Raw genomic sequence first — 20,132 nt, forward strand, 5'->3', positions numbered from 1 at the left:
GTGCTGCTCACTTCTTGAAAGAGAGGCTGTTTGATCAGAGCGATGCGTATAGGGTACATGTGTGTGAAGTCTGTGGGCTCATTGCCATTGCAAATCTGAAGAAGAATTCATTTGAATGCAGAGGCTGCAAGAACAAAACAGATATTGTTCAGGTAAGTTTTCAATACGATTAAATTGTTGTTTAAGTGCTTCATCTTCATCTTTATAACTCTTTAATGCTCGCTCACTTGTCTAATACCATTCTCATCTAAATCCTCTCAGGTTTACATTCCTTACGCATGCAAATTGCTCTTTCAAGAGCTTATGTCAATGGCCATTGCACCACGGATGCTTACTAAACACCTCAAATCGGCTAAAGGCAGACAGTGAGGGAGCTTTGCTGCTCTATGATTTTGAACTTTCGGTTTCTCCTTTGGTAGTAGCTTTGTAACAAAACCAGTTTACGAATTTGTGTAACAAAATTAAATTTACAAATTTGTGTAAACCTTATTTCTTATTTATTCTGAATTTTAAAAGAGGTATATGATATATTTTCAGACTAATTTCTAATTAGCGTTTTCCGGCTCACCCCAACAACGGCGATTTTAGTAATAATTATTATGTTGTGTCAACAACAAGGCTTTAACCTATGACAATTTGGTAAAGTAAAAGAGTACGCAGTATAAATTTGGTGGTCATTTTGAGTAAAAAGGTTAGTGAATAATAACTGTCTTTGGAGATTTATTTGATCTGCAGTGCAGAACTACAAGCTATAATAAATCAGAAAATCCTGAAACTATTTTGAGATTCTTCAATGAAATAGAAGAGCTAATCCTCTGCACATTGTCAATCTGTGGCCTAAAGCATAGTGGCTTCAACAAGAAAGAATGCTATTTGTTTCCTTTGATCTTTGAAAAATGATGAGAAAGTCTTTCAAGAGCAGCTACAGAGAAGAGATTCTCACTTGTCAAGGACTCCTCCATGACATCAACAATGTATGAAGAATTTCGTCTGAAAATCGCGGTCCAATTTCGGTGTACTCCAAGAGCCTACAATATTATAGACATATATACATCTGAGCTCCGCAAGAATAAAAATCACCAAGTATGCGAAAATAAGAGCTTGAAACCTAATAGTGTGATTGACCTTTCAATATCGTCAAGGATAACTATGCTCATTGGTGATTTGTATGCATCTTCAAAGACCTATTCTCATTTCACACACAATGTTAATTATAGTAGATAAATAAACTGAAAGAGCACAAAAATAAAAGAAACTGGAAAGCTTTAAAAAGCTAGGGACCTTGGTAATGCGTACACATTTTTTGCTCTCATGATGGCCATTCATATACTGTGCAGATACCTTGCCAATGTAGTGAAACAAAATATCAAACAAAATGGAAAAAAAAACGAATTTTTATTAAGGTTCAAATGACTAACTTGTACTTACTATTTTGACATATGGGAAGTCACTGTCGATGCCAATGGTCGCGGCCAAGGCAGTTTTCCCACTGCCCAAAGAAGCTTAAAAATTAGCAAACGCTAGAAGCTAAACGCTAAACATAGACACATTTTGAAATGATTTAGTTACCTTCCAATAGGTCCATAAAGAAGGCAAGTGCTTAGACGACTTCTTTCGTTGACTTTAGCTTGCTCAACAAGAAACATGACTTTTTCGTAGATGAGCTTTTGCCGATCACCACAATACACAAATCCCTGAGGTCTATAAGCATATTAATGTTTGTGTAATAGATCAAATAATCAGAACTACAACTCTACAAGCAATATATATATTTCTTTTACAGATAATGCATATATATATATATGAACATATTTGAGTTGACTACAGGGAACAAAAATATCCTAGACCTAGAGAAATCAGAAATAATGTTTTGGAAAATTGATAACTAAAAAAGAAATTCTATATTACCTGCATAGTTCAAGATCGTTCGAAGAGGCTCCAAATGCAGGCTTAACCTCGAGTAATGCTTGAAGAAAATCATCCATAGTAATTTTAATATTTTCTTCATCCCCGGGTCAGTTGTCTATTGAAAGCATATGATGTTGCACTTTTCACTACACCTTCAAGCTCAGCACAACTGTAGTTCTTTGTCCTAGCAGCTTTAAAATTAGATAAATCATGTCAATAAAGTATCATTCATGTTTATATCTTAAAACATTAATACAAGTGCAAAAGGTGTACCAAGTTCTTGGAGATTGACATTGGGAGAAATAAAAGAATTATCCTTCATTTTCTTTGTATGAATCTGAAGAATTTGGTAGTCGCTTTGTAACAAAACCAGTTTACGAATTAAATTTACAAATTTGTGTAACGTCCCTTATTTCTTATTTCTTCTGAATTTAAAAGAGGTATATGATATATTTTCAGACCAATTTCTAATTAACGTTTTCCGGCTCACCCCAACAACGGCGATTTTAGTAATTATTCTGTTGTGTCAACAACAAGGCTTTATAACCTATGACACAATTTGGTAATGTAAAAGATTACACTGTATGAATTTGATGGTCATTTGAGCAAAAAGGTTAGTGAATAATAACTGTCTTTGGACATTTATTTGATCTCCAGTGCATAACTTACAAACTAATAACAGAAAATCCTAAAACTATTTTGAAAAAGAAGAGCTAATTCTCTGTTCATTGTCAATCGGTGGCCTATAAAGCATAGTGGCTTCAAAATGAGAGAATGCTATTTGTTTCCTTTGATCTCTGAAAAATGATGAGAAAGTGTTTCAAGAGCAGCTACAGAGAAGAGATTCTCACTTGTCAACGAATCAATAACATCACCAAACCTCTTTCTACCATCACCATTCCCTTTTAAACACGCTAAGCATGAATTCAGCAATTCCCTCTGAGCCTCGAGTCTATGTTTGGTCTCTGGCTGCAATGAGACTGCACGCTCAATCGCTTCTGTTGCCTTGGAAATTTCATCAGTCTCAAGATAACTATTTGCTAAGCAAAGATATACATCCATAGGTGGATCAACCCCATTTCCTTCTAATTTCTTTAAGAGTAGCTCAGCTTTTTCTATAAGACCCTTTTCACAGTAGCACTTGATCAACAGATTAGGAATCCGGAAATCATAAGCCAGTTTCTTGGATTCCCACTGGTTAAAAACCTTCTCTGCTAATTCAATGTCACCAAGTTTCAAAGCCGAGCTTATCATTGTCCTGTATCCAATGTTGAACACTTTCCTCTTTTCTTTGAAACCGAGCCAGACCCGGCAAAGATCATCCTTTTGCCCAGCTTCCCCATACAACTTCAGGAGCGTGTGAAATGCTTCGTTCCCAGTATCTTCATTCACAAGCTCCTCACACTTCTTAAGCATCATTGTAGCCTTATCCATGAGCTCAACTTTGAGGAATGCATTGGCTGCAGCGCTATAAATGGTCCAGTCAATAGCCATGTGGGGCATTGATGATATTTTTTCTATTGTTTTCTCTATTCCTTCGATATTAGAAGCTGCGGCATATGCGCTGAGACGAATACCAAGAGTAAACTGGTCAAAAGGGACTCCGTTCTGTTGCATTTCAAACATCAAATCATCTAATTTTCCATGAACGTTCATCTGATAGTACATATTCATCAAAAGATTGTAACAACGGGTGTCCATGGAAATCCCCGTTTCCTTCATGGATGCCACAAGCCTCTCGGCTTTTTCTGCGGACTTTGCACGTGCGTAGCAGCTAAGTAGACTAGAAAACACAGCAATACCTTTCACATTTTTGGGAATGTTGTCAAAGAAAACCTCTGCTTCTCCAAGTCCACTTACTCTTGATATCAAGTTTATGCGTGTACCAAAATCAGCCGTCGAGAGAGGAAAGAACATTCTATCAGACATCCACCGCGATACCTAACAGACACATTAACACAAACAAGAAATCAGAAAAGAAGGTCTAAACATTAAGATAAAGATCATACAGTTATATATTGCATTGAAATGTTTATGTTCATTGACTTCATTCTGAATCAAATACCACTAGAGCCTAATAAAACTTTACTCAGAGAGATAAGCTGCATTGAATACCAATAGAGAGACTACAGAGCATTCCTAATTGCAACGTGAAGTTCAATACTGATCAAGAACTATATAACACTCTTCAGCAGCAAGAATCCTCAAACGCAGTGACTAGTTTCAGAGGAACACAACATACTAGATGTATCGCAGAATTGACAAAGATTTGTTTCAGAGTAAAAGGGTAATTTCGTAGGTCAAGTAACATCAGCAAGAATAAAATTTCAGGCTTCTCAATCAATTGAATACAGAAAAGGAGTTTCACAAAAACACAAGACATTTTAACAAAACAACAGATAGAGAGAGAGAGAGAGAGAGAGAGAGAGAGAGAGAGAGAGAGAGAGAGAGAGAGAGAGAGAGAGAGAGAGAGAGAGAGAGAGAGAGAGAGAGAGAGAGAGAGAGAGAGAGAGAGAGAGAGAGAGAGAGAGAGAGAGAGAGAGAGAGAGAGAGAGAGAGAGAGAGAGAGAGAGAGAGAGAGAGAGAGAGAGAGAGAGAGAGAGAGAGAGAGAGAGAGAGAGAGAGAGAGAGAGAGAGAGAGAGAGAGAGAGAGAGAGAGAGAGAGAGAGAGAGAGAGAGAGAGAGAGAGAGAGAGAGAGAGAGAATGTTTGAGAAATGAGGAAAGCAGAAAGAAACCTCAAGAGCATGACCAAATCGTTTGTACTTCATCAACTCTTTAATGAAGACATTTTAAGAAACAACAGATAGAGAGAGAGAGAGAGAGAGACAATGTTTTTGAGAAAAGAAGAACCTCAAGAGCATGACCAAATCGTTTGTACTTCATCAACTCTTTAATCATTCCACGAAGCTCTTCTTTGCTTGTGTAGTTCCCTTCTCCACGCCATTCGTCAAGAACAGGAACAATTGAGATCTTAGGGTCTCCCAGAGGCGAGATCCTTTTGTAAAGATCAAACTTTCCCATAGAAGAAGATCCATATCCACGAGAAAGCGTTCTCCTTTGTATACCCAACAGGAGATTGACTCCATTGTTGAGTTTGTTGCAGAACCACATAGGGAAGAAGAAGAAGGAACAAGGTATTGAGGGTTTAGGTGGAGAAGAGAGAATCAGGTTTAAATTGTGAATCTTTATCAAAGGTTTAGCCTTTAATTTTCAATTGTCATAAACCCTTCAAAAAACATTAAAAACATGTCGCTGCTGAGATTCGAACTGTAGACCTTTACTTTTAGTTTCATTTTGTAAATTCTTAAGCTTTCAGAGAGGTTTCATCACCTTCTGTCGCCGGAATCGATGAATATACTGAGGCGATTACCGGCGAATTGGATTGCGAGCAGATATTACTACACTAACAGAGTTAAAAAGACGACACTTTACTCCAAAATCAGTCCTTTAGGAGACCCTAAATCAAGTGTATCCCCAGAACTCCAAAACTGGGTTCGATGCGGCAAAAAGGTCTCTGTTGCTGAGCTTATTCGCATCGTTCACGATCTTCGTAGACGCAAACGCTTCCTCCACGCTCTCGAGGTCAGTAATTTTATAGAAATCTAGCATCTTTCTCTCTTTTTACCTGCCGAGTTAAAATCTTAGGGGTTTAACTATATTACGCAGGTTTCGAAATGGATGAACGAGACTGGTGTATGTGTGTTCTCTCCAACAGAACACGCGGTTCATCTCGATCTCATTGGTAGAGTTCACGGATTCGTTACCGCGGAAGAGTACTTCGAAAACCTCAAGGAACAGTACAAGAACGATAAGACTTACGGAGCGCTTTTGAATTGTTACGTTAGGCAGCAGAACGTTGACAAGGCTCTGTTTCATTTTCAGAAGATGAAGGAGATGGGTTTCGCTTCTTCCTCTTTGACTTACAACAACATCATGTGTCTTTACACTAATCTAGGCCAGCACGAGAAAGTTCCCGGGGTTTTAGATGAGATGAAAGAAGATAATGTTGCTCCGGATAATTATAGTTTTAGGATCTGTATTAATGCTTTTGGTGCTATGTCTGATCTCGAGAGGATTGGTGTGATCTTGCGAGATATGGAGAGAGAACCTGATGTGACAATGGACTGGAACACTTATGCTGTTGCTGCAAAGTTCTATATCGATGGTGGTGATCGTGATAAGGCGGTTGAGCTTCTGAGAATGTCGGAACATAGATTGGAGAATAAGGATGGTGAAGGTTACAATCATCTCATTACTCTGTATGCTAGGTTAGGGAACAAGACTGAGGTACTAAGGCTATGGGGTTTGGTGAAAGAAGCTTCTAAGAGGAGAATAAATCAGGACTATCTAACTGTGTTGCAGTCGCTTGTGAAGATTGATGCTCTGAAAGAAGCTGAGGAAGTACTAACGGAATGGGAATCATCCGGAAACTGTTACGATTTCCGAGTCCCTAACACTGTGATTCGTTGGTATACTGGGAAAAGTATGGAGGAAAAGGCAGAAGCAATGCTTGAGGATCTAGCGAGGAGACGAAAAGGTACTACACCTGATTCTTGGGGCCTTGTGGCTACTGCTTATGCTGAAAAGGGTGTTTTAGATAATGCTTTCAAGTGTCTGAAAACTGCCTTGGGTATAGAAGTGGATAACAGGAAATGGAGACCCGGGTTGAAGCTGGTTACAAGTATTTTGAGTTGGCTGGGGGATGAAGGTAGCTCAGAAGAAGTAGAAAGTTTTGTTGCATCTCTTAGGAATTGTATCGGTGTGAACAGACAGATGTATCATGTCCATCTTAAGGCTGATATACGAGAAGGTGGAAGTAACATTGATACCTTGTTGCAGCGCATGAAAGACGACAAAGTTGAAAGCGATGAAGAAACCACACTGATTCTTAGCACAAGAAGTCTACTGTCTTCCCCACAAAAAAATCTGATGGTATGACAACATTTTTATAAAATATCTATAATGTAACGTTTTTTTATTCCAAATTTCTCTAATCAGAATGTAGTAACGTTTATTATATTTTCACAATTATGTAATAAGACATATTTACTTTTCTGTGGCCAAAAGATAAATATTTAGTTCACAAATATTTGTTATCTTTCTGAATAAACCTCGAACTTTGGCTTTTGGATCTTCCTTGTTCGATCTTTTCTGGGGAGGGGGTTCGTTTAAAGATTCGAACTTTGGTCTTCTATTGTTTTGGATTCAGGTCGATAGGAGGAAGGAACTTAGCGATCCTCCAGTTTTAGTGGTGTGTAGGTTAGGTTAGGTTAGGTTAAGGTAGGTAGAGAAATAAAGCCAGCCCTTATAAAATTAATGGCGGGTAGAGATCTGATAAGCAATTTGCCAGATGAGATTCTTGGCAAAATCCTGTCTTTACTTCCGACAAAAGTGGCAGCTTCCACATCGGTTCTGTCCAAGAGATGGAGCAGGGAGAATCTGCTGCTTCTTGTAGACAACCTTTGTTTTGATGACTCGGTGGTTGTGTATCCCAGCGAGGAAGAAGCAACTACTGGTTCACATCTCTTCTCTGATTTCGTAAATAAAACACTTGCTCTTCTGCTCACCAACACCAATTCTCACATCAACAAGTTGTCTCTGTCGTCTCTGTGTCGTCTGCGCCACAAAGAATACTCTCATTGTGTCAACCGTTGGATATGGACTGCATTGGAACACCCTTATTTATTGGAACTACACTTGTACGCACCTCACACCCTTCTTTCCGTTATTTGTATCGAAACCGACTTGTGCACGAGTAACACACTCGTGAAGCTCACGTTATCTGGTGCATATGATCTTGAGGCCGAGCGGGTGTTTCTCCCAGCCCTCAAATCACTTTCTCTCTTATCAACTTGGATTGGTCATGACTACTACTCTCTCCTCATCGATGGCTGCCCTGTGCTGTAAGAATTATACATACGTGATGGTGATTGTCCCGACTCTTCTGCTGGTTGCGGTACGGACGTGGAATGTGCATCCATCAAGCGACTTGTGATATTTTCCATTCTTCCCTACGACCAACAGGCTCACGACCGAATCGTTTATTTCGAAGCACCAAGCCTTGTGTACCTTGACTACTCTAGCTATGTCTCCGAACAGTATGAGGTTGCTGATTTGGATTCGCTTGTCGAAGCAAGGCTGAGTCTCAGGTTATGGGTATCAACACACGGCTATGATTACGTCGTTGATGATGATGATGATGATGATGATGGCCACTCTTATGAACAAAAGCCGCCTATATTTGGTGATGTTATTAGTTGCGGGTATACGCAATATTACGACCCTTCACTTGTCTCCTGGTTCCCTTGAGGTCAGTGTGTTTTTGCTATTTCCATTTGGACCAGAATCAATGACAGTCTCTCACTTGTGTTTTATGTTTTTTGGTTGTGAAGGCGTTTCATTTCTGCTGTAAATCCATGTCTGTCTTCCGCAACCTCCTTCATTTATCTGTTGAGAGTAACAAGTATAGAGGTTGGCAAGTAATGCCACTTCTGCTTACGAGTTGTCCAAAACTACACGCTTTATCCATCAAGGTATATCAAATCAATCTCTTACTTAATTTTGTTGTTGCCATTACTATTATATATACATGTCAAAAATTTGGTCTCTGCTTTCCAGGGTCTTGTCCACAGAGTAACAGATAAATGCGGTGATGCATGCGCTTGCATCCCTGAGAAGAAGAGGAAGATTTTGAAAAAGGACATATCTTGTTTATGGACGTGTCAAGTGAAGTTGCTAGAAATTTCAGATTATGGAGGTTCTTCTCAAGAGCTGAGACAGATGAGTCATTTCTTGGGCAAGTTGGCATGCCTTACAACTGTCAAAGTTGGTGTTAAAGCAGCAGACGACAACAACAACAGTAAATTGGTGCGAGCTAGTGTAATGGATCTCCCCAGGCTTTCATCAAAGTGCAACATCCAATTCAGCTGACCTTTTTCTTTCCTTATCTTTCTCATAACGACGTTGGCTACAATCTATTTCTGAAAGATAACATTAACATTTATGCGTTTTTTTTGTCATGTTGTAAACTAGAGGAATCACATTTTTCTTCTTTCTGACGACATGAATCTTCTGAATCCGTTTCATGTGAAAGCCTTATAAAACACGATCTAAGACTCTTTGATAGTAGACATAGACAAAAGAAATGATGCCGGAGAAGCTGTCATGTTCTGAAATCTGCAAGAGTTTCTTGATTAAGCAAAAAAGTAACTACAAAATCTAGACAGAAAAGAGTTGTGGAAGAGAAGACTTGAGTAGTTCCCAAAAGATTTATTGTCTGAATGGAACCTCTCGTGTCGATTAGCTCATCTGCCATATGTGGATAACGAGCAAGGTGTCCCAAAGTTGATAGTGTATGTTCTGAAACTTGTTAATCATGAATGCTTCTGCTTGCAGACCAGATCAATGTTGTCTAATGTCTATAGCTCCAGCTGCCACAAGCTCTTCATATCTAGAATTCTGTAGGGAAGAAACATGTTATGGTCTTTTCACATGGTTCTGTAAATTAATAAAGGAGGCTGCGAAACTCACCCAAAACTCACCTTTACATGCTCAGTAGTTCGGAAAGCGCAGGAAGAAGCTTATGATGTAAAAAAGATAAGAAGAGTAGACATGGAACTTGAATTACCTCGTTGGAAATCTGGGGTGCATTTGCTAGACAAGGAACCTTGCAGAGTATGGCCACTAGCTTTTCCAACAGAATTTTGGTTTTGGTTTGCCATGTCCTCCTGCCACCAGGCTGCTTTGATTGCCTGGAACCTTTTAGTAGCATCAGACTTTCCACAATTGTTGGACATGGGCTGCGCCCAATATGCCACTCGTCCAACAAGACAAGTTAATTGTGATTTCGGTCTGACATAATTGGGAGAAAGTCCACTAACACTCCGCAGGGGGTAATTTTGGAAATCCGCACTGAAAAACCCTAGGGAGCCCTAGGTCAACAGTCCTCTATAAAAGGAGAAAGCGTTTATTGGGATCACCATTCTGATTCCCGGACATTACTTAGAGAGCAAGATTTTGCATCGAAAATATATTTTATTGCCTTTTTTGTAATTCATTTCTACTTCTGAGCTCGTCATTATTCTGTTTGTTAGTTCTCCTGTGAACTGACGAACTTAATCTTGACTCTTTGTAAGTGACAACCTCAAATTCTCTCGTTACTAAAAGGACTAGCTCCACTCTTACCCCAAACTCTTATTTACTTAGTATTGTGCAATCCCCGGTACAAAAAACAATCAATACCAGTGATACATTTCTATTATCCACCAAGCATGCTTGCTTTATTCAACCAACTATAAGAATCTGAAGACTCTATAAGAAACTAGGGTGACAACTATGAGAAACGAAAACGATATATAGATAAAAGGAAATAAAAAGACTGCATGCAAACCCAATTTCTATGATCTTAGGAATGAGGAACTAGTCCCATCCCCAATTTCCGTCAATGTCCCATCCCCAATTTCTACAAAGACCAAATGACCACCTCGAGTGGCCAAAAGAACCTAACAAGTATATCATTCCAAACTACCTACAAGGAATGTATCTAAGGCTTCATCAATTGACGTTCGACGCACAGCGGACTTTTATTATATTACCAACAAATGAGAATATTGCTTATATGACATTGAGACAAAATGCCTTACCTAATATTGATATTGAAGATGATATAGTCAAAAATTTAAGACATAATTAAATTACCAGAGGTATTATGGCTCTATGTCTATATCTTTGTTTCAGTTTTAGTTATCGGTAAATTAGTCTCACAGTTTATGTAGTACATATATATTTCAAAGTTTTTTTCTCGCTGAAAAAAAGTTTCACTCTCAATAATGGCAGCGGGATGATCTGATGTGTGAAAGGAAGGTCGAGGCCATTATGGACCGCCTGAAAGAGGACATTGAGTTGCTGAGCATTCAACCAACCATGTGCAGACACAGCAACAACAACAGCGACATCTGCAAGAGGAAATTAGTTTAGATCTGGAAACAAAATTTAAGGCGTATTTTCGCAATAGATCGTTCTATGATCCTTAATTCTAACTTTAAAAGGTATAGCATACGTTAAGTAATATAAGATCACCTATTGGCAAAAGAATGAGTAAAATAAATCTGAAATGTCATAAATTAATGATAAGCTAGTAGAATACTAGTATAACTGTATAAGTGATGTTAGTATAGCTTTATCTAACTTAGGTATGACATGCCACATATAGTAGAATTATTATGTATGGGATTACAAAATATACAAAAAAATATATATATATTTAAGATAATTGTAGTTTTTCAAATATGAGATCATTAGTTTTCATTTATTTATTTGCTAATTATGTTTTATTAATGTTCAATTATTTTAATACTAAGTAAGATATACATTTTATGTAATGCACCTATTATTTTGATATGAAAATTATAATTATTATCCAGTGGAATTTAGAATAGAGTGTGTAGAATTAAAATTTAATATTGTTATGATGCAATATACCGTTAAATTGTGTGTTGTAAGATGAAGTTCATAAGCTCTAAATTAGAGAATTTTTCTATAAGAAATTATCTAATCCACATATTTATGCGGGTCTGATCTTGTATTATAAAATTATTGAAACTACTTATCATCACTTTAATAACATTTCATCCAAAACAAACTTTGTGCAAACGGTTTCTATTTGATAAACGGTACCCGATTTTATTATTAGGTACAATTTCTTAAAAATATTAGATACCATTTTTTAATATGCATCGGTGCCTTACAAAAAGCTAACAGAAAATAAAGAGTTTAATGTTAAAACTTTTAATTGTGTTTGGTTATATAGATTTTTGGATACATGGATATAAGTAATAACATCTTTGTAAATTTTTAGAGAACCGAGTATTTTTCAAATTTGTATTTAAAAAATACTAGTACATATAACAATAACAAAAATGACTAAAAGTGAATTAAAAAAATTACTTGGATGTTCATCATACGTGATTGAGGCAGCGTCGTTATATATGTTGATAGCTACGTGCGTAAGATAGTTTGGAAGGAGGTGACCCGAAATCCATATTTCATGGGCTTCGGTGTCAAAGACGACTGGATACACCCCTCTCGCAAAACTAACAACGATATTTTCAAAATACCAGCGGTTGTAAAAGTTTCTAAGCGGTACACGAATTGCCATTTGGAATTTGAATCATTTGCCTAATGAAACAAATAATAAAGCTGTCAATATTGTTATGATCTCTCGTCAATTTCAATCACACACACCTATTGATTTGCACTAGAAGAATATACTAATTAAGAAGAGAAAGAGATGCGACACAAGTTAACTCCAAAACAAACTTAAATAACATTTCATCACTTTATTGAAACTACTTATCATCACTTTATTAACATTTCATCCAAAACAAACTTTGTGCAAACTGTTTCTATTTGATAAGTAGGTACAATTTCTTAATAATATTAGATATCGTTTATCAATCCATCACGGCACCAAAAGTCTATATTTCCACTATCATTTTACTGAGTTAACTTCTTTTGCTGACATTTATCAAAATCTTTTTAGAAAACAGTAAATAATGAAACAGCAAGCATGTTGGCGCAAAAGCTACAATAAATATTCTATATCAATCAATGCATATATATACATATATATTGCTTAAGAACATTAGAAATAATATTCGCAGATTGATGTAAATATCACTGTGTATATTAAACAGTACGTTAGCTAAAAACACTACTTCTGTGTTTTAAAAAATGTTATTTAAAAATGTTATAATTTCAAAAAATGTGTTGTTCCACATTTTCAATATATTTTTTACACTATTTTTTCTAAATTTTTATAATCCAAAACTACTTTTCATTCAATTTAAATTATAAATCACTTATTAAATGATATGTGTGTTATGTATCAAAATAATAATTTTTTGTGGAACGGAGGAGGAAGTATCATATACTTTTTATTTTTATCACTAAAATTTTTGTTATTGAAAGTTTTTTTTTTTAATTGTGGTATCATACACAAAGCAAGGAAACCTAAACCAATGGACGCAATAACATTTGTCAACATTTTAACAAAAAAAAAAAACATTTGTCAACACAATCGGAGATATACGTGATTTTCCCAAATAAGTGTTGCAAGAGATTGTTATCTTAATTTGATTTTTTTGTTAAAAGTCATTAGGACTTGGTTAATTTTTTTTCCAAATTTTTAGAGAGACTGTACAATGTAACAAACATACCAACAAAAATTATTTTATTTGTATTCATTAGCTATATAGTTAATTTTAAATGATCAACTTATTCTTTTCTAAATTTTGAACAATTTCAAAACTTTTTTAATAGTTTAAATATTATTATATTATTGATGTTGTTTTATTGAATTTTAAATTATATTATAGCTTATACTATTGTATTTTACAGTTATTTTGTGATCTAACCTAGATGCAATATATTCACCGTGGAATTTGTGATTGCAAAGAGAGTATTGATATTTTAAGCTCCTTTTATAGATTTGAAGTGGAACATTATCTTTATTCATCTTGGATGATTTGCTTTTGTGTTATTTTAATGGTTGAAGGTTGACTGGTCCAAATGATAGGATAACTGTGTATATAAAACCTGTCAAATTATTTATGGAATATAATATAAAAATTGGTTATGTTTCTCAAATATGTATTGTTTGGTTGTAGTATATGGTCGTTGGAATATGGGATTGTGTAGCTGATGGTGCTTTCTTATCGGTGTTTAATTTTCAGAATGAGGTGTGTGTGTGCCTGTGTTGGCATTGTGCTTGCTTCATAGTACAATGCATAGCTAATAACATCCATTGGTAATTTTTAGTTTTGTTACAGATGCTGTTTGTTTTTTCTGGCCATTTGTTATTTTGGTGAAGTTGTTCTAGTGACTCATATGTAGGTGATTTGTTATTGTGATCTTTTTTTTAATGACTACTTTGTAATAGTCAGTGTTATTTCACTTATTTGGTTATATTGGAACATCGTACCGCAAAAAATTAGAGTAATTATTTGAACTGTCTTTATTTTTATTTTTAAATAGAATATTCATTTTACATTCATTCTAAAAGTAAACAATACGTTCGAAAATTTGAAGTATGACCAATTTTCTGTTACAAATGGTGGTTTTTTTTCTCGTCGTTTGTTACTTTGGTGATGTTGTTAGAGTGACTCATATGTAGGTTATTTGTTATTGTAATCTTTTTTTACGACTACTCTATAATAGTCAGTGTTATTTCACTTATTCAGTTATACTGGAACATCATACCGTAAAAATTTAAGTAGTTATTTAACTGTTTTTATTTTTACTTTTAAACAGAATATTCGTTTTACATTCATTCTAAAACAAAATAATACATTCGAAAATCTGAAGTAGTTCCTACGAGAGCCATAGAGGTAGTTCTGGTCAGCGTGGTACTTGGTCAAACTCAGAATTATTGCTCTAAAGATATGAGATCTCGAACAATTCATGAGGGGACGTTTAGGTTCCTTTGTACTTTTATCACGAAGGACTTTGTGGTCTGAGGGTATAAATTGGTATATCGACTTTGGGTGACGATCTGAATACGCGTTGTAGGGTGATAGCCCGAGAGCAAGATTAGACTTCCTGGATACCATAGCTTGAGGGCTGACGCCTGATAGTGAGCCAGTAAGACTTGTGGGTTGAGACCTGAGAGCGAGGGAGATGCATGAGTTGAGAGCAAATAATGTCACAGACGCGGGTTATTGGCCAGATAGAGTCCTCATGGATTGGTCGGAGGATGTGCAGGCCATAGTGTTGGTTGCACGGTAGATCCTTAACAGTCGGTATTGGTGCTAGATTTGAGGGCGAATCTATGCTGGTGGGGGCGAATTGTAACACCCGTGAACCGAATTGTGAAAATTCGGTAAGGTTGTCGATGTCGATCGACACCTTAAGCGGATGGTTAAACTGGTTTGATTTTTCAGTTTTCCAGTTTTTGTGGTTGGTTTAGGAGAGCCTTAGACCCAAGTTTAAAAGAGAAAACTCGAGTTTTTCCACTTTCTTTAGCCGTTTTCACACTTTTAGAGAGAAAAGAGAGTTCCTAGAGACCGTTCTTTTTAGAGATCCTTTGTCCTGTGAGTGAGTTTTCTTCCTGGAGAGTGTGGTGCTAGAAACGTGGTGGGAAGATTGTTGTGGTGCTAGTTTCGTCATTTGGGGCTTAGATCTTGTTGTTTGGTTAAGGTGAGTGTATGATCATGGCTTATCTAAGCTAAGATTTCTATTTATGTGACTTTGTGTGATATGTAACTGTTTTCCTGTGAGTTCTATGCGTTTTTCGTGACTCCTGAGGCTTAGATCTGTTCCTGAGATCGTGTGGGACGAAAGGGAGAAGCTTGGAGGTGAGATTCAGAGTTTTCTGATCAAAGAGAAGCGATGCTCGGTATGAGTGTCGATCGACACTAGTGCGAGGACGGCGCAATAAAACCTACGAGCATCGATCGATGCCATGTGGAAGTGTCGATCGATGCAATTAGGGATTTTATGAAATGTTGAGCATGCGTCGATCGACACAAGGAGTGTGTCGGTCGACGTATGGTGGTCTGTGTCGATCGACACAAGGTGTGTGTCGGTCGACACAACCTTCGCCAAGTGTCAGTGTCGGTCGACACCAACCTTCAGCAGCGGCTGATCTTGTGATTGCTTTGTGTATTGCCTGGTTTGTTTTATTGTGTGTTGATCTTATTGCTTGTGTATATAACCCAGTAGATGGGAGGATTGTCTCACTAAGTAATTCTGGTTATACTTACGCCTCTATTTTGTGTTGTGGCACAGGTAAAGGCAAAGTGTGATCGTGGAATCACGGCTATGAAGAGGATGATGTTCTAGAGGCTCGGTTGATTGCTCGGTGTCATTGATAAGATGTTAGAGTGAAACTTAGTTGTCTAAAATGGATGTAAGGATTATTGGTCCTATGACTTTGTTTTACGTTTTGGTTTGTTGCTAGAATTGGTATTATGTTATTTGTTTATTCGTTATTGGTTTATTGGAATTGTTTTGTGTTATCCGTTGTATTGATTGAGGTTATGTTGATAGGGAAAATAAGATCACTAGTTATTAGGATATATAAAAAAACGGGTGGGGTTATTTCAAAACTAAACAATTGTATTGTCTTTTCTGGGGTATGCAAGTTATCAAATTTTAAAATTAACAATCAAAATGCAATTATATAATCTTAAATACTAAACATATAAACAAATTAAGAAACGAATACAACTTAAAATATAGTTTTTTTATAAAAATATCGTCCGTGTATACGATAGTTAAAATCTAGCTTTTTTAAATAATACACACTCGGGTAACATAATCTCATATTGTTAAGAAAACAGAATCCTTTGTTCAGAACATCTATAGAAATAATGTACAAGAGTATCCTTTGTTCTTTTTAAATGCAGTGTACTCACACATTGAATCATTAGGACGCAAAGGTGGAGCTTTGCCAATTTGGTTCCATTTTTATTTTTATTTAGTAATGTACACACTCTGTAACAATTTGTTTTTCCAAAAAAAACATTTTTTTTGTAGAGATTACAGCCAAAAAAAGATTAAAAACAAGACAATTATATTGTATAAAAACAAAAACTGTGTGTCTAACTGTCTATATATAATGTCAAGAATCATTGGTATTGTGTTGCTCACCAGATTGTTGTAGCTCTACAACTTTCTCATATCCCACATTTTCTCTGAATCTCTTCGGAATGAAACAACGACCACCAAATCTCTGCTGTAAGAATATCAGAACAGCCAAGAGGAAACCGATACAGAGGATAATGATATCCCATGCCGTAGAGTAGTAATCGATTTTGTGGTTTGCATAAATGAATGACCAATCAAGAATCTTCCCATAGCTGCGGCTTCTATACAGATCATAAGCGTGAGGAAGCAATCGAACGAAGCTGTTTCCACCGTAAAACGAAGCAGCAAGAGGCTTTAACTCTGAGTTGCTGAATCTGTTGAAGAGTATCTGAGGAAGGAGGAATGCGTCAAGCATCAAACCACCATAAGATTTCAGATCTTTCCACAAAGGAGGGCGTTGAAATGAGCGTTTCAAGTTCACCGGACGGTACAGGAGATTACGTGCATGCGGTTTCCCTATGTATACTATTCTTTTAGGAGCTCTATTACGATTCACTAACCAAGCAATCAATCCACCAGTGATGTAGAGAGGTAAACACACATAAGAAACCTTCTTTTCTGCATTCCACACACCTTCATGGTGATGATGATGATCTTCGTTTTTTCTAGCAGTCCAAGCTAGTTGGAGAAGACGGCACTCTAGTAAGAAAGCTATCAACGTCACGATCCGCACCACAATTTCCTTGGCTTCGAGCCATCTGTCGTTCTCGAAGAACAACCTTTGCTGGTTTTGGCTGCTTTTAAAGAGTTCTTCAAAATTTAACAACAGAGGAATCATGTGACCTAATGTAAGAAGTATCAGCATTGCGATGGAGATGAAAGGAAGTGCTTCTTGGTGTTTCTTCATATGGTAGAGTTGCATCCCTACGAAGAGACATGAAAGTGTATTGGATATTAAAACCATAGCAACCTCCAAATCCATTCTCCAAACAGATTCTTTGGCTTGATGAACATAAATTGACCTCGACAAAACCTCCATACGTCCAACATAAAGCGGATCTGTCATTTCCCGTGTGCTTTCAATGGTTCCCTTTAAACGGTCATCACTACTAGAATCAATTGGAGCAAACTTGATCTTGATTACAAGACTGCAATCCACAGTCTCGTTTTGCATTGAAACTGTGCTCTTTAGCCTAACTGATTGACATCCTACCATACATAGCTCACCTGTACCCCTATCATATGTTCCCTCTGCATAGATATCTCCACGAGAATCAGAAACCGGATTCAAATAACGGATTCTGTAAGTGATATTTGTGAAGCTTTCGGTGACCTTGTTGACGTTCAGAGGAACTCCAGTTAGTCCAGCTCCTTGCCCACGAACCAAAAGATCACGATACAACCGATCTCCCACGAAATAAGGGCTTGCACGCGCAGATCTCAACACATTACCTCCTCCAGAAATTTTCACTGACATGACAAATCTCATGTCTGAAGTCTGAGGATCAGGGTAATGATTTGCTTTGCTTTTGGGGTGACTCTTACCAGCCCCACATAACTTATTCAGTCTCTCTCTTTCTGTATACTCATATCTCAGACTCGGGAAACGCCACAGTGGATCATTTAGGCCCGACAACTTGATTCTTTTGAAGTAGCTTGGATCATTCTCGGGTTTGGCACTCCAAACCTCCCCAACTACTGGAGCCATGCTCTTAATCGACAAGACAGCAGGAAATCTCAAACTTAACCTCAGGGAACAATCATCAACCACAGCATTACTCAAAGAACCCGAGAAATTCAAGATCCTGCACGCAACACCACAGAACCTATTCTTCTCTACATCCCAAGTTCCCTCCGCAACCAAAGTAGTGCTCGGATCAAACGGAAACAACCTGGTAAAACTACTAATGTTACTAAATGACAAAACCATTCTCATCCTCTCCCCATCACAAAGAAACGACAATAACGACATAAAACCTGGTGTGTACTCTACATCACTTCCCAAAGGACTGCAACTATGGTTAATCCCACAATCATTTCTATACATTAGACCAAACACATGAACTCTACCTTCAAAAAGCTTACACATTCCTCCCAAAACATTCTCTAACGACAAACTCTCTCCACTGTTTACCCCACAATCCGATTTAGATTGCTCTAACAACTTATACTCATAGTTCAAAGGAGTGTTTCTGGCACCAAGAATCGAAATCGTTTCAAAACTATTTTGGCTATTATTCACACTCTCCAACACTCCTTTAACCAAACTCCCATAGATATTAGAGTCCTTTGAATAGTTAAGCATAAGACGAGCATCAAAGTTCTTCAAATCAGTACCTTCCCCAGATAAAACTTGCGTTGATCCAACCATACAGACTTGTCCTGTAGACTCCGACCAAAACCCAGAAAAATCGAAACTTGGTCCTCCCCAAGAGCTCAAATGGATCCTACGTCCATCGATCTGCGTTACCTGAATCTTCCGTTGCCCAAAATCGCCGCCGTAAAAAGCTGAGGTTTTTGAGATTTCCAAAGTCAATTTGGCTTCAACCTTGTAAACTCTCCCATCGCCCAAAGCTTTGCGGATTGATCTGGGTCTAAACCTAGCAGATTTAATGTCACCGCTCTGTGATTGATACCTCTTGAAGAAAGAGTCACCGCCGGAGAAGAAGCTGACATCGAAAGCGAGCGACGCGCGGCTGAACACGGCGGAGGGAGAAGGGTCGACAGGAGACTCTGGAACTATGTGGTTGCAGTGATCGGAGTAAGGGATTCGTGGGGCTGCGAAGGAGTTAGGATTCACTAAGGATGCAACGACGGTGAGTGAAGAAGCTGCAGAGGTCAGAAAGAGGAGGAGGAAGAAGAAGAAGAAGAGAGAAGGGTATAGTTGTAAATAAAGGAACCTAGAAGGGTAGTTTGAAGATGAAGAGGGTGGCCGTGAAGTCGCCATTGTTACGGAGGAGGAAAGTGAGAAACTTTACATACTCTGTTTCTTCTTTCTCCTCCCTCTTCTCTTTTCGCCATTTCAAGATCCGCCGCTTCCTTCAAAACTTCAAAGCTAATTACTTTTTTTTTGGTTAATTACTTAAATTTTTTGGTCAAATTATTTAAAAATATTTATGAATAATATTTAGAGGATTAATATTACCATATATGGAATGTATTGTTGAAAAAAAAGAAATTGTATACTATATTAAGTTTTTTTCAAAAATATTTTATGATCAAATAAATAGTTAAATTTCTTATTAAGTATAGTTGAGTTTTACAAAATATCTAATCGACAGGCTTTAGGATATAAAGTTTAACAAATAAAATTAGCAAATATATGTATTTAAGGTCATCTCCATTGGTAGTATTTAGTTAGTTTCTTAGAGTTGCTTAATAATAAATCTGATTAATTTTAATGAAAACAGCAAAAAAGTTTAACTATCGATGCTAATATAACATAGTAGTAAAACTTGTTCTAAGAATCTTAAGTTTTATGAATTTGGTTATGTATCATCGTTTCAAGGTGGTCCAATCTCAGTAGCAGAGTACATGGAGGAAGTTTTGACTAATCCTAAAGCACGATTCTACCTGAATCGTGATGTATCTGGAGTTTTAAGGTGATTTCATTACTTCTCCAGAAGTTAGTCAAATG

At 37.1% G+C, this 20,132-nt stretch overlaps 4 protein-coding genes and 1 pseudogene across 4 annotated transcripts in view; 3 read left to right on the top strand and 2 right to left on the bottom strand.

Annotated features, from left to right (window-relative positions):
• The window catches only part of LOC104722881 (DNA-directed RNA polymerase II subunit 2), a gene marked incomplete in the record, with an annotated part of 7,643 nt that extends 7,122 nt beyond the window's left edge, over positions 1-521 (top strand). The window contains 2 exon segments of the mRNA XM_019232248.1: positions 12-152; positions 262-521. Of these exon segments, the coding sequence (XP_019087793.1) occupies positions 12-152; positions 262-369 (249 nt within the window).
• Positions 2,547-5,107, bottom strand: LOC104722882 (pentatricopeptide repeat-containing protein At2g20710, mitochondrial-like). The gene is made up of 2 exons (XM_010441137.2): positions 4,760-5,107; positions 2,547-3,849 (listed from the first exon to the last, which is right to left on the bottom strand). The coding sequence occupies exons 1-2, from the start codon at positions 5,018-5,020 to the stop codon at positions 2,686-2,688; spliced, it is 1,425 nt and encodes a 474-aa protein (XP_010439439.1). The 5' UTR covers positions 5,021-5,107; the 3' UTR covers positions 2,547-2,685.
• On the top strand, positions 5,166-7,005 carry LOC104722883 (pentatricopeptide repeat-containing protein At4g21705, mitochondrial-like). Its single transcript, XM_010441139.2, has 2 exons — positions 5,166-5,491; positions 5,576-7,005. Exons 1-2 carry the CDS (start codon positions 5,258-5,260, stop codon positions 6,845-6,847), a joined length of 1,506 nt encoding a protein of 501 aa, XP_010439441.1. The 5' UTR covers positions 5,166-5,257; the 3' UTR covers positions 6,848-7,005.
• LOC104727860 lies at positions 7,226-8,857 on the top strand (annotated as a pseudogene).
• On the bottom strand, positions 16,461-19,535 carry LOC104722884. Its single transcript, XM_010441140.2, has one exon. The coding sequence runs from the start codon at positions 19,440-19,442 to the stop codon at positions 16,530-16,532; it is 2,913 nt and encodes a 970-aa protein (XP_010439442.1). The 5' UTR covers positions 19,443-19,535; the 3' UTR covers positions 16,461-16,529.

Source organism: Camelina sativa, chromosome 11, assembly GCF_000633955.1.
Source record: "Camelina sativa cultivar DH55 chromosome 11, Cs, whole genome shotgun sequence".
NCBI classification, from domain to species: Eukaryota; Viridiplantae; Streptophyta; class Magnoliopsida; order Brassicales; family Brassicaceae; genus Camelina; species Camelina sativa.

Bases quoted from the DNA above. Each gene is read 5' to 3' on its own strand.
- LOC104722882 (XM_010441137.2), bottom strand. From the start codon at position 5,020: ATGTGGTTCTGCAACAAACTCAACAATGGAGTCAATCTCCTGTTGGGT. The intron at 3,850-4,759 runs GTTCTTCTTTTC...TGTGTCTGTTAG, and splicing joins GATTTGGTCATGCTCTTGAG to GTATCGCGGTGGATGTCTGA.
- LOC104722883 (XM_010441139.2), top strand. From the start codon at position 5,258: ATGAATATACTGAGGCGATTACCGGCGAATTGGATTGCGAGCAGATAT. The intron at 5,492-5,575 runs GTCAGTAATTTT...TATATTACGCAG, and splicing joins GCTTCCTCCACGCTCTCGAG to GTTTCGAAATGGATGAACGA.
- LOC104722884 (XM_010441140.2), bottom strand. From the start codon at position 19,442: ATGGCGACTTCACGGCCACCCTCTTCATCTTCAAACTACCCTTCTAGG.